Below are 17,968 nucleotides of genomic sequence, written 5' to 3'. Positions count from 1 at the left end.
GATAATTTTACAATTTAACAACCGTAATCCAGGTAAATGTGTCTGCATTATACATTAAAGGAAATTTGCCGCTTCTAGTAAAATATTTATCAAGTGATTCAGTGGAGCTAGACAGATCAAACTGTAAATAAGACTAAATTGGCTCAGTTCTGTGTTATTTATTTTGTTGTGAATCACGTTACAATACTCGAGTACTTTTCGAACTGAGAACAATTTTCATTTGTGTAAGTTCGCTGTTTTCTCTAACTTGTCTGTGTGAGGTTGTTTATTTATATACAACAAACATAATTTCTATCATTTTGTGAATAAAAGCAACCCATTTGAAGAACCGTGTTATTTCTTCGCAAGATAATCTTTACAGCGCCATAAATCATGATATTGCAACAATATAATTATATGTTCAAGATTAAGTAATAATCATTATGTAAGTATTTATTACTTCAATCGATTATTATCGTTTCACACACTAGAAATATTGAAAATGATACAGCAGTTTGTTAGATAATGTAGTCACTCATTTGTATTCTAATTTAACAAAAGATTTAAACAATTATAACATCTGTTGGTGACAGATCTAAAAGCTTCTGAAGCTCAGTCGACAGAAACCTCTTCTTTCTTGTTGCGTATTTCTTTGGCAAAGGGTTCAAAGAGAACTGTCATGCAAATGCGTTTCAAGTAACTTTTTAATGTTTCTTCAAAATAAATTAAACAATAACTTTAAATTAAAGAAATACAGTCTCCAATTACTCATTTTATTTCATTACGCCATTACTCATGTTAGTACAAAATATTTCAACTATACGTAGTCATATTCCGTAATTTTTGTTGCTACATTTTTTCATATTCTGTAATTGGCTATGTGCTTCCTGCTAGTAAATATTTTAATTAAATTGATAAGTAAAATAGGGATAATATTGTAGTTTTATGACACATCTTATAATTTGATTTTATTTCTTGTATTATTTTTATTCTGGATGTATTAGTTATTTTTGTTGAACACTTTTTGCGATCTTAAGCCTTACGTCTAACGTTTGCCAAATACGATACAGGTGGGATAAAACTACTAACAAGTCATTGAAACTAATTAATTTATGTTTTACAAATATCTGGCCTTGTGTGGTCGTGCATTATCTTGCATCACAGTAATGTTGTCACTTGTACAGAATAAATAGATCACGTAGGTTATTATTCGTCACAAAGTCTCCTCAAGTCTGCGTTAAAATTAATTTTTGGTAAAACGAAACAGTGCGATTTCGAAAATAATAATCAAATTTGGAATAATTTTTGCAATGATGGATATTTTTGCATTTAAAACAGCAAACACCGCCGCATCTGCTTGGATGTAAATACTTGTAGGTGTAGCATCGGTGGTTCAGTGGTAGAATGCTCGCCTGCCACGCGGGCGGCCCGGGTTCGATTCCCGGCCGATGCATCTTTTTTTTTTAATTGCAATACAAATTGAAAACATTTTTTGTAACTTCACCGATTCAATTTTTTGTGATGCTACTAAATATAAGCATCATTGCTTGTAATTGCTTGTAATTAGTCCAAAGAACCGTGCACTTCAAACACATTTGTTAAGCATCAAAGCATCAACTTATTTTTGACTTAGGACAGAAGAAAAAAAAAGGAGATTTACGTCTTCGGTCGGAAAGTGCAAGCCGGCGGATGCGTATCGCAAACGTTCTGACACGGGAGAAGCAGAATTTTAACAAGACTTTTTTATTTGCATTATTTTTAACTTAACAGGAAACTCGAGGAACGGTCACATATTTTACGTTTGAACAGGAAACAACAGTCATAACGATCAGAAACGTTCATAAACTGGCTAGGTATACAGTTAAACTATCTCAACATTTCGAAAGCTTGTCCTTTTCGGCAGATTTTCCAGTTATTTTTAAACTTTTATTTCCGACACATGTTGTGCTTTTAATGCGTTTTTATGAACGTGCTTCGGATTAACTGCACCAATTCAGCGACAGACGCGCTCTTGTCTGTTCGGAAAGTGTTGACTTTATCTTCCATAAAAGCAAATAGTTTCCGTATTAATAGGCCATTCGGATGTAAAATTCATCTGTTACGTTAACAACCCCGTTAGCGGGATCTTCACAGCAGCGCTCACTAAATTATGAAGAAGTGCCATACAAGAACACACAGTCAAAACATAATTTAGATAAATGGCCGACACCACTAACATTAACACATGTAATAAATAAAAAAAGCGATGCTCGAGGTGACAACTTAACAGACGATAAATAATATAACCCAGACACTATCGGATTTTTTATTGACTAATTATTACCAGAGATGTTCCCAAATAACTTTGCTGATGATGCTCAAGAAAATTTTTCATACTGTCTCCTAATATGCGACAGAAAAAGTTTTGAAAAAATAGTAGTTTATTTAACGGGTTCGTGTGTAAATTGGGCTCTTTTTGGCAGGAGTGGGCCTGTTGAAAACGCTCGTTTCACATGCCAAAAAAAAACAACAATTTACACACGAACTCGTTAAATAAACTACTATTATCTACTTTGCGTTACTGATGGGCTCATTATTATATCGAAAACAATTTAATAATGAATCGTATTATTAAACTGTTTTTGGTAACTTTTAGCTTTATGTATTGGCAACATCAGCCGTTTCACGTCAGACATCAAGGTAAAGTGTGAAGCTACGAAGTAAATTTAGTAAATATAACCTTACTTTTTTGTAAAAAATGTCTGTTACCAGCCCACGCAAAAGTCCCTAGTCTAATATAAAAACTTGAGCAGCCGAAATTTCAGGAATTAGTAAACCAAAGTAGATAAAATGGTATATTACCCTCGTTTAATAAGACGTATTATCACACTCGTTCCATTAAACATATTCGTGTGATAATAAAGATACTTATTAAACTCGTATAATAATTCCTACAACAAACTGAATGGCTACTTTTTTTTATTATCAAAAATTCCAAACACAAATCAAGAAGACTTCTAAGGTGTGTATTGAAATGTCGTTAAAAACGTAACATTTTAGTTTCATTCCCAAATGTTCCATAATGTAAAAAAAAAATGTTTAGGTAAGTTTTTAAATTTTATGATATACATAAACATGTTTATGCACTTAAGTAATTCTGGCAATTAATGAATCACGTTTTAAACGAAATGTAACTACATACAATTATTTAAATAAATTGTAACGTTTTTTTTTACATTTTTTGTTATATGTATCTAGTAACATATTTATTATCTTTTTATTAACCATATCGGTTTTTGTATTATAAAAATTAACTTTCACTAAAAGATGAATCATTTACTTTCATGAGTTTGTAGAAAAAAAAAATCTTTTCAATTCATTATTAAAATAGATTTACCGGAAATTTGGTGTTCGTGTGTAAGAAAATGATATTTTAAATAAAATAAAACGAAATTTAATGTGAGACGTAATGGACGATTGGCATTCTGGAAATGATTTTGTAAACATGTTAGTTAGTGCCTCTTCGGATATTTTTAAAACGTGCCAAGTGATATTTTTTAGCAAATTTGATGTGACTGGTTGAAACAACTCGACAAGTCGGCATTACTAAAACAGGGCACAACGAGCTACTGTCTCCTCGCCTATAATTGAGAGGTTTTTCGTGTTTTTCGCGATTTTATTATGCTTATCTAAGTCCAATATTGACAGACGTACTCGTCGCGACATCAAAGCGGTTCTTTTTATCTGGAATATGGCGAAAAACGCACCAACTGATCGAATCCATCCGCGTTCATTATTCCCACTAAGTTTGGACAAAGGTTGTAGATTCGCCTGACAGATTGTGTTTACAAATTGCGATTCCGCGATGGTGAAAAATCCAATCTAGATATGAGCCGACGATGTTTTATCTGCAGCAAGCACATGCTGCTGCATGCCGGTCGGTACGAGAAGAGGTCGGTACTCACATTGAATGTTGAGCGAGGCTCCTGAACTTGTGATGGAGCCGGCTAATGATGAAGTCGAGTCCTCGGCTATGCAGGTGAACTGACCCGAGTCGCGTTCTCGGTCCACTCGAGTTATATGAAGGTTGGAACCCTGCTGGTACCGACGCGTTGTGTTGGCTATTTTCGAACCTGCAGGAAACAATTACAACTCATTTACCTGTCAAAACATGCATCAAAGGACGGCAAGCTCTGCGTCTCTCTCTCTTTTGATTAATCTCTGATCAACTATCTGTGGTCCGTAAGACATGGGTTGATTGCATAGATTCTCGTGACTAAAAAACTGACCTACCGTCTGCGCTCTGAAATGAGCGTAGACATCCATAATTTCTATATAAATTATACTTCATTTTCCTCTGAGATATTTTGAAGTTTTTGTGTAACTACGCATAAGTATTACCGCATAATAATAATAATAAATGACAAGGGATTAAAATGCATCTTTTCTCTCTCTCTTTCGTGTAATGATTGCTCTCGCTACCCTCGTATAATGCACTTCCATTCGGGATGAAAGGATGCACTTTAGTCTAGCATACATAATATGCTTTTAGTATACTTATATGTAGTATGCTATTTTTGGCATGACCTAATGTATTTAATTATTTTTTTGATTAAAAAAGAAATGCGAGCAAAAAGACAGTATCCTATAGCTGTCAACGTGACATTGCATATTCATAAAAAGTTTATTATGAAATAAATCTAGGTACATATTCACTTTTGGATATTTTTTGTTGAGTTTTTTACCGGTATTTTTACATTGTTAATTCATTACTGTTATTACTTTGACACATTATATCAAGGTAATAATTCCATTTTCAATAAATTATCCAAATTATACTACAGAGCACTGAAAACATTTGAGATAACGATAGCTTAGACAAATATAAATTTCAGATGTCTCCACTATAGCACATGATTAACAATCATTAGGTATTATAGCACAAACAAAGCATATAGCAATAAACAATCAGGAACTGAAAATTCTATTGACTTCTAGATAATGCCGGTGGCAATAATCTTGTGTTACTTTACTTTTGAAATTTGTTTTAACTTATTTTTATAGCTGTCGATTTAAATATCAATATTAAACAATTTCTTCCTTATTTATTGATCTGTAAATGGGTTTACATGTGTTGACCATATTACTTAATAATAATAAAATCAAATTACTCCGCTGTGTTTTTACTCCCAAGTCTTTGCTCCCAAGAGACTCAAGTGTATTCCCTCGATGAGGGACTAAAATTACGCTTTATGCAAAGATCGAAAGAAAGAAAAGAAAGAAATTAAGACCCAGTTGAACGTAAAAAGTAAAAATTGATTCGTACACTGATTGATTTATGAGACTTACGTTAACTGATACATTAAACATTAAACCTGGACTAAAAATATATTACGTAGAGTCGATGGACAAATAAAACTGGAACAAAAATGACAATCACATAAGTCAAAATTTACAAATTTGCATCGTTTAATTACGGCTTTATCACAAATAGATTAACTTTAGTATGACATATTACATAGACACTGACAAATATATTGAAAATTCAATAGTCTCATTTACATAGATTAAATTTTAAGTGTCCCAGTTTTATTTGTCCATCGACCGTACAATACTTCACTCTATAATGACGGCGATGCGCTATAAATTGACTGCAAACTTTATTTGAGTGAAATTATTATTACTATTGCAATCATTAAATTAAAATACTCTAAATCATGCTTATTAAAATTGTCACACATGAATAATGAATTTGTTGTCAAATTTATCTACAATTTTTCAATATGAGCGATGACAAAATATAAAGTTTATAGTTTTTATTTATTTATTTTCTATTTTTTATTAATTAAAACCTCGTTCTATTCCATTTGTCCAGTTTTTAAAACTTCTTGAATGTTTTGTCGGTAAATCTGACATTCATATTTTCAAAATTGACACAATCAAAATTAAGGTTATTAATACATAAAGGTCGTTTTAGAATGTATGACAGTACGAAGACAGACATACTATCGGTGGACATTAAAACCTGGGACATCCAAAATTTGCTCATTGTATATCAGACTTTTGAATTGTCACTCAAAATAAAAATTGTCAGTATTTAAAATTAACTCTTTGAACGTAAGAGATGCTAGATCAATGGTGTTATTATATAAAATCATTGTCAATGAAAAGAACGTTAAAGAACTGAACTTTAACTTGGTGTTTCTGACAATATGTCATAATTTTTATAACCTTGTTTGTAAAAAGCCAAATTTACCCAATGTATATTTCTGATTTTTGACTTTATACAATTGTGACGTTTGTCCCAGGTTTTTATGTCCACCGATAGTACATATTAAATGCAAGATTTGGCATTATTTTTAGAGATATCTATTTATCTTAACTGACTTTGCACCAATATTGAAACTTGTTAAAACGTATGCGTAACATTATTTTCTATTATGTTATAATGAGCGTTCAAAAAAAACTGTGATTAACTAACTTGATTCTTGCATTTGTTTCCTTTAACGAAAGGCGGAGTTTCATTAGCTGGGTTAGAAGTGGACGACCAAAAGCAGTGGAAAAAATTAGGAAAATAGATGATTCATTTTTTAAATGGAAGTTGATGAAAGGTTATGTATTTGATGGAAATGTCAAAGCATACGTAAAAACGACATGCGCTTGTAAATAGACAGAAAATTGTTTGACCACATGTTATTTTGAACTCTCGATTCAACTGATTTATTTTTAAATTTGCAGATTTCACAATTTGACGGGTACAAAAATCAAACAAAACAGATAGGTATCAGATAATTAAAGTGCATCTCAAAGAGGTCATGAGATAAGAAATTTTCAAATGGTTCATGCGTACTGTTTTATATTTAATTTATATTTAATTATATGTAAATGAAATAAAACTCCACTCTACATTTCATATCCTACCTAGTTTCTTTCCAACAGATTTTAATAAATAAATAATAATTACGAACTTCCACTTTTATGTCTTATTCTAAAAATCTACATTCTTCGCCTTTCTTATGCTAATTTCTCTTAATTTTTAACTTACCCGACCAAAGGTAGGTAAGTTATTGTGATCGGTCCAAAATTTCGAATTGCTAATTTCATCAGATCTTTACGTTTTGAGGTCCTCTGAACACGTTTATGAAGTTTTTAGAATGATGTCTGTCCGTGCGTCTGTCTGTGCGTCTGTCCGTGCGTCTGTCTGTGCGTCTGTCCCACTTTTCGTTCTCCCACGATTACTCAAAAACGCTTTGACCGATTGCTTTCAAATTTGACCAACACAAACTTACCCATGGTCTCTCGAGTTGAAAAGCTTTTGGTGTCAATCGGACCACGGGGGGTGGAAGAGGGTGGGGGTAGATCGAAAAAATTATAAGAAACATGGAAATTTGACTTTACCGTTTGAAAGGGCATGTATTTTTATGTTGGAAACGATGTTTACCATTTGCGGATTTTTCCAATATGGCGGACTTATGAAGTAATTTACGTCTTCATAGATCGACAGCGATAACTGTTGAAACTTTTAACCCTTAGTTAGGCGCGCCCAAATCAGCTTACACAGTAAGGCGCATGGGGTGATTTTGATCCCATCCCCATTTTTTCTTAAATTGTGTGTTTTTTTTTAATTGTAGTACCTGAAATATGTTCTTTGGACCTTTGGTAACAGTTGTCCAAAATATAGCAAGTTGATATAGCTTATTACGGGTGTTATTGAAATATAAATGTAACCTTACATTTTTTAGACAGACAAAATTTAAATGAAAAATTTATGGTAGTTAATTTTATGAAAAAAAAATTTACCCTATATAATCAACACACAAGAAGGTGGAGTGAAGATTCCAAATGAGTTTTGCACAATTGTTGCAGTTTTTCCTTTTTTTTTTAATTTTTTTAGGACAAAAATATCACCTCATCTGAGTTACGTTGGGGGGTGGGTGGGTGGTTAGGTTCAATTTTTCTTCTGCGGATGTACTTTCTAATCTACATTTCAGGGGTTTTGGCAAAAATGGTCTTTTTCTCTGTAAAATTAGACGAACTCCCTTTTAAATTCTCATATTGTCTTTTGACCTTTGTCGGTCTTCATCCATATAAAATTACATGAAGGTATTTTTTTTTGAGCTTTACAATGCTATTTTGTCGACTTGATTCATTGAAACACTGAAATTACCGAAAATGAAGGGAAATACCTTACTCCGTTAAAGTTCCACAATTGGTCGCATGGGGTGCAAATGGGACAATTATTTTTTTAGAAAAAAACCAATAATCGCTGCTTTGTAGTGATCGATGCAACTTACACTTCTCAAAGTTCTAGAAGATTACGTGAATTCACAGACCTATAAGAAGTGGCATACAAAAGATACACTGAAATTAAAAATGCTTGGGATCGTGGTAACCCCGTGCGCCTAACTAAGGGTTAACAAAAAAATCTCGGATCTTGCCATTGGAAATAACTCTATAATAATGACCACCGGATAGAGTTTGGTGTCAATCCGACTACGAGGGGTGGAAGAGGGTGGGAGTTACCCGAAAAAATAATGAGGTGACATGGAAATTTGACATTACCAGTTGAAAGGGCATGTGTTTTTATGTTGGAAATGATATTTACTATTTGCGAGAATTAGAAGACGACTTATGTGGGTTAACACGGACAAGGTAGGTAGGTATCTCGGGTCAATTCAGATTGGTTTAAATTGATGTCGGGTAAGTTACTAGGCCGGGTCTTCAACTCGGCTCTATCCCAATTTTTTCTTCTTATTTTCTCTATTGTATATTAGTGCATTGATACCATTTTTTTGAAAAGCACAGTAGAATGCAGTAATTTTTATTCTTAAACTTTCTTCTTTAATGCATTTTTATAACTACGTGTTGCCGCTTACAATTAATTTAAAGCTGCTGAACTGCTTTAACAACTCTTTATTAAAATCTTCTGATATCTTAAAAAGGTTGGGCAAACATTATTGTACATAGTTACGAGGGTGGTTCATTATGTATGCCCTCGAGAAAGAAAACGTCGACTGACAAATTAAAAGCTACTTATCTTACTTGCTGATCATTTACAGTAACACTCAAATTCAAACATTTGGGAGCAAAATATTCTTATCTTGGGTCAATCTACATTTTCATTTCAAGAACTACTCCAGAGATTTTAACATGCATCAGACACCGAACAATCCCCAACTCTTTCATGGCACAAGAGAATGTCGACTTAGTGCAGTACGCAATACTATAAAGGAAAAAATTGAGACGAGGTGTGCCGTTTCATCACAACAATACTCCGGTATATAAGAGCTGCACTTCCATAACTGCTATTCATAATGCCAGTTTCAAAACGTAGAAGCAACCCTCCTATTTGTCAGATCTGGTGGTTACTGTGATTTCCCAAGACGATGGAGCAGTGATGAAGGAGGTAAACAAGTGGCTTAAGGCACAAACCAATGAGTTTCTTCTAAGGACATCAACGTACACCAAAAGTATTATCTGAATACATATATTGAGAGCGAAATAGGAATTTGACATTCCGAGAGTTTTTTATTCTAACCATATCAAGGATAATGATGAATCACCCTAGTCTTAAAATGCATGTCCTAAAATTATTTCAAATTTCCTTATTTTGTTTCTTAAGGTCATTCTCATTAAAAACAAACAAAACCGCTACCGAAAATAACATTATTAATTCTCTTCTTAAAAAAAAATGAATCGATAATAATTAATTTGCTTAAAGAATCTTTCTTTTCCTGGCAAACATAAAACAAAATATGAATCACGTCGTTCGGCTAATGACTGCAAGTCATGTAAGGCGGTTAAATAAAACTTCTACAACTTCCCATGTCTTATGTGACCGCCACTCATCATAACTGAATGCACTTGATATACATTATCAGTTGATAAACCATAAAATGTCAGGAAATCATCCGTCTACATGATACGACCGATAATTAGTCGTAACTTCTTTGAGTAACATGTCTCCCATCATTTTTTAATGTCTTAACAACAAACACCGAATGACATTGAAAAGTGAATTTGTGATAAACATAAAATAACAATGGTGACCCATAAATGAAAGCGGACCGGTGTGAATGGAATCCTTTGAGATTTTTTAGAACTGAGACTAGTATAAATACTAATTATGTTGTAAATATACCCACACTTCCACGAAGGCCCACACGGCGGTGTTTATTTTCTTTTCTGTGATGCCGCCTCTTGCTTGAGAAACGAATGAGCAAACTGAGAATATTTCTTAAACAAGAACACGCCAGTAATTTATAACTGACAACAAAGACAGTGAAACACAAGTTGTAGAATCACATTTACCTACTATGCAATATCACACCGGTCCTGATTAATTGAAGAACCAAATCGGGGAACAAAATTTAATTGGCAAGTTTGTATTTCGATAGGGTATTAAAAGGACATTAAATATTTGCACGCAAAATTGGGATATCAGTATCAAACCCCTGTTATCCACTTACCGTTCAGTTCCCAGTAGTATGTCATCCCCATTCCTGGTGTCACTTTACAAGGTAACGTCACGGATTTACCTTGCACCACATCGACATTTTTAGGGCTTTCGCTGAAATATGGATCTTCCTTGGAGTAGACAACGCGTGCTGGAACACAAGAACGACAATACAGTAACAGTTGTGTTTGTTCTTTCTTCTGTTTGTGTTCTGAACTTGTTTGCTGTTGTTTTCTAATTACGACTTTAACCTTTCAATTACGAGCAGTAGTGTAGTAGGTACTCCGGTCAGGTTCAGAGAATGTCTCTTATGGCTTCTCGATAAGTTGTGTGTTCTCAAGTCGGCCGATGGCCGACGGTTTCTAATTATGATTTTAACTAGTCTGTTATGTGTGGTACCGGAGTACTCCAATCCGACGTTGTTATTCGACGCTACTCAATAAACATTCAATCTTTTCAAGTCTCGTCATAACGTCAAACCATATAATTACTTCATTATAACATTTGCTACGATTTATGCTTCCAATTCGTTGCAATTATGAAACAAAGACACACGACAAACGAACGACATGCGCCTGTTATTGTGTAATGGAGGTGCATGAACGCGGTCTCTGCACGAACAAAGCATTCGGCATATTTATAACTCCGCTGGAATTATTATAAATTATAATTAACAATTTATTTATACATAACGAGCCAACTCTGGACGCACCGATAGGTACTTGTGCTTTTACGCTGTTCCACTCCATTTCTGACCGTTAAAAAATGCAACAATTGCTGCAGGGTCGAAGGGAACAATGTTGATTTTTATTTATTTTATGATCCAATTAGCTGTTCTTTGTTCTCGCATCGGTTCCCCACGAAACTAATTTTTTATTATTCACGACGGCCAGACATTCTGCGACAATTTCTCACTACGGTTTTTTTTACTGTAAATTTACTGCAGATGTAAAGAATAAAGAAACAATGCTAATGTGAAATTGTCAATTATTAGAACAATGCACATGCAAGTTTGAACCAATTTTTTCACCCATCATTCAATTTCGGATGTACCATGCCTTCGTGGTACTTTGTCTATTGTTTGGTACTACTGCCACAATATGCGAATAACGTCACGTGGTAGTCCGATGGTCGACTTGAAGCCGAATATGGGGAACAAGTACAATTTCACCAAGATTTTCCAGTTTTCCGTGCATCATTTAAGCCGAATGAGGTTTGCCTTATCGTGTTCAAAGAGAATTGATTTTCTGCACCAAGGTCAGGTCTTAAGAAATAAATACATAACACACATTCACCTCTTCGCAACAAAGATAGGCTTTAAGAAACTGACTATTAGGAGTCGCAGTCTAGTAGGAGTTTTAGAAATAGATTTGCTTTTTAATTTAGACTCAATGAAAAAAATGTTTTTTTGAATATATTTTTTGCTACAATTATTAGATTACTTTTTATTTTCATATATGTACCTATTTTTCCTTGCGTTTTAAGAAGCCCTAGTTCCTGGCCCCGAGCAGTGGTTCCAAAACGTTGAACAATTATGTACATACAATTAAACTACAACATTACTAGGACGCAATTTTTTCCTTTAGATTTTTTTTTTGTACTTTTCACTCATGAAGCTCTGACTATTATCTGCTGAGCCCACAGTTTCAGAACCACCGGTTCAGAAGCTGTCGAAAATATCTGGATATCTGTAAATTCAAACTGTCATTTTTTTATTTTATGTGGAAACTCGTCGACTTGTTCTTTCCCAACTTTGTGTGATATTAGACAGTTTTCCTTTTAAAGGATTAATTTGAAGAGTTTCACAAACATGAGTTAAATTTAACTACATATTAAAATGTACGAAAACATTGTTATAACAATAGGTAACCAAAGTATCGAAGCATTTTAACCTGCAGTTAAATTTAACTGGCGTTGGTGAAATCGGCCCCAAGTAATCAAGTTTAATTTTTTTATAACAGTTGTGATTTGTAAGATCTAAAACTGATTAACATACTTATCTTTTTGATGGTTCCTTCGTATTTGTAGACGTAAAAGAATGAATTATTTCAGCAATATGACTTAATATACCTAGCAGTACAAGAGATAATTTGTTTTTCAATTTTTAAACAGAGAAATTTTTAACTCCCAAGTTCATTCTTGCCTCCAAAGACTATGAAAAGTAAGATTTTTTTTCACATCAAAAATAGTCATCTAAGACATCTATTTGCTGCGACGGCGACGTACCTAAAATGCTTTGAAATTCTTTTGTTTGTCGAACCACTCAAATACCTTCGTCATCATTGCTTCATCACCCGGAAATAGTGAAATACGTATCGGGTGTTCATTTAAATTTATCCTCAAAGTTGGCGTTGTAGAGCCGATTGTGAACGCACCACTCGTCAGTCTGCACAGTAAAAACACAGACAACGCAAAAAGTGAGGTTAGATTCAAACAGCTGATCCGTGATCTGTAATCCGTGGTGCGTTCACAATCGACTCTTCAACGTCTTCTACTTTCAGGATAAATTTAAATGAACATCCGATAGGTATACGCAACATATTTATAACACAATATTTTTTTAAATGAGATGTTTACACTCACGAGCGTAACAGAGCATACTTTTTTTTAGGAATTATGCTAAGTAGAATACTTTGACGAAGTCAAATCTTGGGTCTTGAATAACTAGGTTGTTGGTAAAAAATATTCCGGCAGAAAACTTGCCCAATTTTTGAACGGCTGTGTAGGAATACGAAACCCATCCAAAACCCATTAACATTTAGGTTGATTAAATTTTAACAACTGAGACAACATACATAAATTCCATGTTTTTAAACCCAGATACATAAAAAATATTTTTTAATTTCGAGCCAAGATTAATTTTTACGAGTTAAATTTACATGACTCACAATAAACTCAACTTTATATGACCACTCCGAGTAATTAAATATACTCCAAAATTGCAGAATTAGCAAGCTGTTTATGCTGTCATTAAAATTTCATCAGATATTAGTCCCACACTGGTGGGCCTTTTATCTTACAGCCTCAGTCGGAATATTAACGCACATCACAGCGTAATAATTGAAGAAACGGGAAACCGCATCTGATAATTATTTGGAGTCGTGTTACAACCGCAGACGTCTCCATTTCGATATTCCCCGCTCGTACTCATTTTATTATCTTAATTTCTTTATTCCATAAAACCAAATTGGGACAATGCAAACACGAAAGATGCTGTTGAAACATATCTCTCTGAAACTCACAATTAGTTCGAGTCTTCTATTATGTAATAGAGGTGTGTGTGTGATTTCACTGAATACATGCTCTGCATAAAGTGCACTTTGCACAATTTGCCCGCTAAAGTGAAGGGAAACGTCTGTTTGATATTCACACTCCACAGGAAATGACATTAAACTTGGGAATTCAGTCCACCAATATGCAATTATTATCAAATGGGATCATTTAAAAAATATAAATTATTAGTATTATTTTTTCTCTTAGGTTCATCTTGACATTCAAACGAATAATTTGATCTGATTTTTCAGAATGCAATCTCGTTCTTATCTTCTCAGCCTCGCTATTACAAAACAAAAAACCTAATTCTTAATAAGCTTATTTTTTCAAATTAAACTTTTTTTATCTATGCAAGCAAGTCTTTGACATGTCCCTGCAATTTGCTCTGAAATACTTATATATTTTTGGGGACTTCGGGAATGTGTCTTTTTCTTCCTCTTTGGCAAAACGGAAACTGTCTCGATTTATTCCTCTACAACACTTTCACGGCAATTGCAAATTCTTCCGTTTCTCAAAATAGCAATAAGAGAGAAATGCGTTTGTTAACGAATCTCCAGTTGGCAAACTGACGCCTAATTAAAGAATGCAGCGGGGGAGAACTAGTCGTTGCAAGATGAGTCCCTCGAGAAGGCGAGCTACAAAAGTCCCGGCATCATGCAGATGTTGAGGGACGTGCATCGGTAACATGCCGTCGATTGTTTCGCCTGTAGGAACCCAGACAAAGCATAGAAACACGCTGGACCATGAGAAATGCGCCTGTATTGATTATGCACGCGTGATATGATCACCAGTGGCGTAGATAATGACTCAAAGAGTATAACAATAAAATGAGTGGATTGGTCATGGTCTCTGTGATGTCTTCGGAAGATGCCATTGTGCCGTAAATCAATATCTTCAAAGCTTATAAGCTTTTGATTTCGAATGGGCGCTCGTAGTCCAACAATAAACCGACAAAAACGAAAGTATTCAAATGCAATTACGAAATAAATTAGTACGTGTATAATTTTTATGTTATAAAAACTGAACCTGCTCCCATCCTACATTATATTATCCAGTTCATTATAATACAAATGGCCGAGTTTTATGGTTTAAAATATGCTTAAATTAACTATCCGTTAACATTTAAAAACATGAACTTGGTCGTGCTCTTCAATCAACAGGAAGTTCCATTTGCATAATATTTGGATAGTTACAACGAGCCTCCTTACCACATTTCTGAAATATTTTACTTAATTAAAAATTAGAAATATGCAACGTATTCCCTACACCATTCCAGTAGAATTCTTCAACTGTAAATACGAGAAGAAAATCTTCAAATAAACAAATCATTTCCACTTTTTGTTATTTGCGTTTTTACCACAGACAACGTCCTATTATGATCGCAATAACCAAGTAAACGAAAAACAGGTGGCTATCCTAATTTATAGTAGGTAATACAGTTTGAAGTACCATTAAATATCATAAACTGCAGCTGTTTTATTTGCCGAAAGCATTAACTTCTTTTTAATTGGTGCTTAATCAGCTGTGTAAAGATCATGATAAAATTAATAGTATCTTGTATCGACACAACTTATACGGATTACATTTTAAATGTCTAGCACGTTTAAAATCACCAAATTATAGGAAACATTTTAATTTTCCTTCATTTTTATAGAAAATTAGTCCAAGCATGCAGCACCGAATTCAAATCTAGCCATCATGCTACTCGATCAGCAATGAAGATAAGATCAGTATAATTTACATGAAGCAGATGTGTTATGCCTATCGGATTCACACTTCGATAGATTTATTATTTAAAACTGCAAAAAAAATTAATTACATTTTTCATTCCTAAAATCTGCTAATTAGGGATTTTGTGTAGTACAGTAATAAACTAATGTTTCTTTATTAGATTTAGAAAAGTGTACAACAGAAGTTTCTAAAAATTAAAATTATCATAGAACAGACCTGATTATTATCAATAATAGCTAAACATTAAAAATAAAACTGGGAAGCTATGAAAGAGTTGCACAAGGTTCTATATTAAGACCTGTAAGAGTAGGCTGATGGTTCCTCACATGAATATAATTTTCTACACAAGTTTGACAGTTGCTTTCAAAAATATCTCCAATGATCTACAAACACAATGTATCAATAGTGTTATGATCATAATTTAATACTCAACGCAAACAATTCCAAAGCCAGGTCCTTTTGACAAAATACCAGGCTTTTGAAGAATGTCATAACTACTGTCCGTTAAAAATTCTTCAGTAGCACTCACTTTAGAAAAGAAAAACAAACAGAATGATATTGCAAGAACGAAACCTTTTTTAGAACCAACGTATCCTGTCTGTTGGCTACAAACTATGTAATACCCTTATGTCACTAATCCCATTTTTCAAACAGTTCTTTTCAACAAAATTTTACATTTACTACTTACTGTTTGCGCTGCACGACACGCCTCACATTTTCTCATAAAATCAAGTACTTGTAACTTGTAGTGGTTAATAAACGTGTGTTTAAACAAGGGCACACTCAACAATTATTATCAAAACACGATGCATTAACTTATGTATTTGTAAAGGTTGAGAGACACTCAAGTGTCTTCCAATTGATGCCTAACGTTGATGGTGATCACAAGTCGAATTGTTTCCCAATTTTAAAATTAATGAAAGGGGAAGTTTCCATCCCTCAAAAAATTGGAAGAAAACCCCAAAATACAACAGGAAAGAATATTCCGTAATAAAACCAGAGTACCTGTTTCACTAAAAGATGCAATTGCAACGATGTAAGGTAGGAAGCAATAAACTAATCCTCAACTGTTTAAAATACATACATTAATGCACGTACTAGGTAAGAGGTAATAATAAAATATTTTCGTCTTACAAAATGTAAACCAGGTAGCATAGACATATGTACACTTCTATTCAGAAAAAAAGCGTACAAGTAGTGAGCACAATTTTGGCTAGATTGCCATATCGTAAACCTATCTTTTAATTGTTGTTACTTAGAAACCTGTAACAAAACCCGTGACGATAGCTGGATTTGATCGATGTATTCTTCAGAGATTTTAATGTGTATAAATGTTTTGCTTTATTTATTAGGCATGTATTATCAATTACTACAAACACAATTCAAGCTTTTATTCACAAATTTATGGAAAAAGGCAACTCTCAACAATCTAACAACAATTTAAAAATGTATAAAAAACAGTGTTCACACATTTGACATACATACAAAATGTCAGTAATACGTTTTCTTGGAAACGATTAATTAATTTTATCCCCATTTACAGTAGCTCTCAATACGTGTACGCTTTTTTTTTGAATAGAAGTGTACATCCAGAATCAGTTGAATTGATTGTTTTAATTTTTATACATATGTATTTTGATTGAATTCCAAAAATGTACAAATTCAAATGATTGTAAAATGTTTGACGAAACGACAAAAAAAAATCAAATGTAGAATTAAAAATGTACTAATGACAGTTTGGAACAGCTTCCAGACAACTGCGTCAAAAAAACATAAATGTGTCTTTATTTTGGCAGTTTCATTGAGTTTTGTTTATCACACGTGACGAAGACCAGAGCTACACTCCGCTGATATCTATTCATCTTATCTAACTGGGAAATATGTAATTGATCAACTTCTTATTTTAAAAGATATATTTCCTTCAGCAATTTGTAATTTGCAACTATAATTTATAATTAATGTAATTAACATATCTGCAAATTATTTAAATTCTTTTTGTGCCTTTTTAATTACTACTATTACTATCTGGAGAGCAATCATTATGTACTCTTCTTTTATTATATTCACCATATTTTAATGTACACTTTTCACATTGCTACACTTAAAACCTAGGAGGTTTATTATTTAAATATATTCATATTTGGATGTCGGGAGGCTTGCCCCTCAGCATGTACAGTGGCTCATAGCCAGTGAAAGTTGCACATGTATTTCTATTCAGCGTGGAGAGGTTTTAGAAGGACCCTACCGGTGGGAGCCGTGTAGTGAAAAAGCAAGATCATTATGGGCGTTATCAACAAGGCTTTACAACCCTTCTAACTTAACCCGAGCAAGTATTCACGTTTACAACACATGCGAAGACTGCTCTTCAAAGTACAAGCCAGAACCCGCTGCCGGTTCTCGGTCCGACCTCGCAACAGTACACTCCGAAGAATGGAGGCAAGACAATGCGACTTATTAACATTGAATTGAATTATATAGACTCTCAAAATTATTACCGGTTGCATTCCGAGCGAGCCGAACCTATTTTTCTATCAGCGACTTCATTTTTTC

The 17,968-nt window shown here is 33.6% G+C and overlaps 1 protein-coding gene and 1 non-coding gene across 3 annotated transcripts in view; one reads left to right on the top strand and one right to left on the bottom strand.

Moving 5' to 3' along the window:
- The window catches only part of LOC138134805 (tyrosine-protein kinase-like otk), a 75,811-nt gene that overhangs the window by 55,769 nt on the left and 2,074 nt on the right, over positions 1-17,968 (bottom strand). For both annotated transcript variants that reach the window (XM_069053351.1, XM_069053435.1), the window contains exons 2-3: positions 10,428-10,565; positions 3,924-4,091 (exon numbers count right to left, since the gene is read on the bottom strand). In XM_069053351.1, coding sequence (XP_068909452.1) covers positions 3,924-4,091; positions 10,428-10,565 — 306 coding nt within the window. The remainder of the gene's footprint in view (positions 1-3,923; positions 4,092-10,427; positions 10,566-17,968) is intronic.
- TRNAG-GCC (transfer RNA glycine (anticodon GCC)) lies at positions 1,362-1,432 on the top strand. Its single transcript has one exon. It is a non-coding gene; the product is annotated as a tRNA-Gly (tRNA).

Source organism: Tenebrio molitor, chromosome 1 (genome assembly GCF_963966145.1).
Source record: "Tenebrio molitor chromosome 1, icTenMoli1.1, whole genome shotgun sequence".
Taxonomy (NCBI): Eukaryota; Metazoa; Arthropoda; class Insecta; order Coleoptera; family Tenebrionidae; genus Tenebrio; species Tenebrio molitor.
Note: the sequence above shows the minus strand (reverse complement) of the source record. Positions and strands in the feature narration are given on the sequence as shown.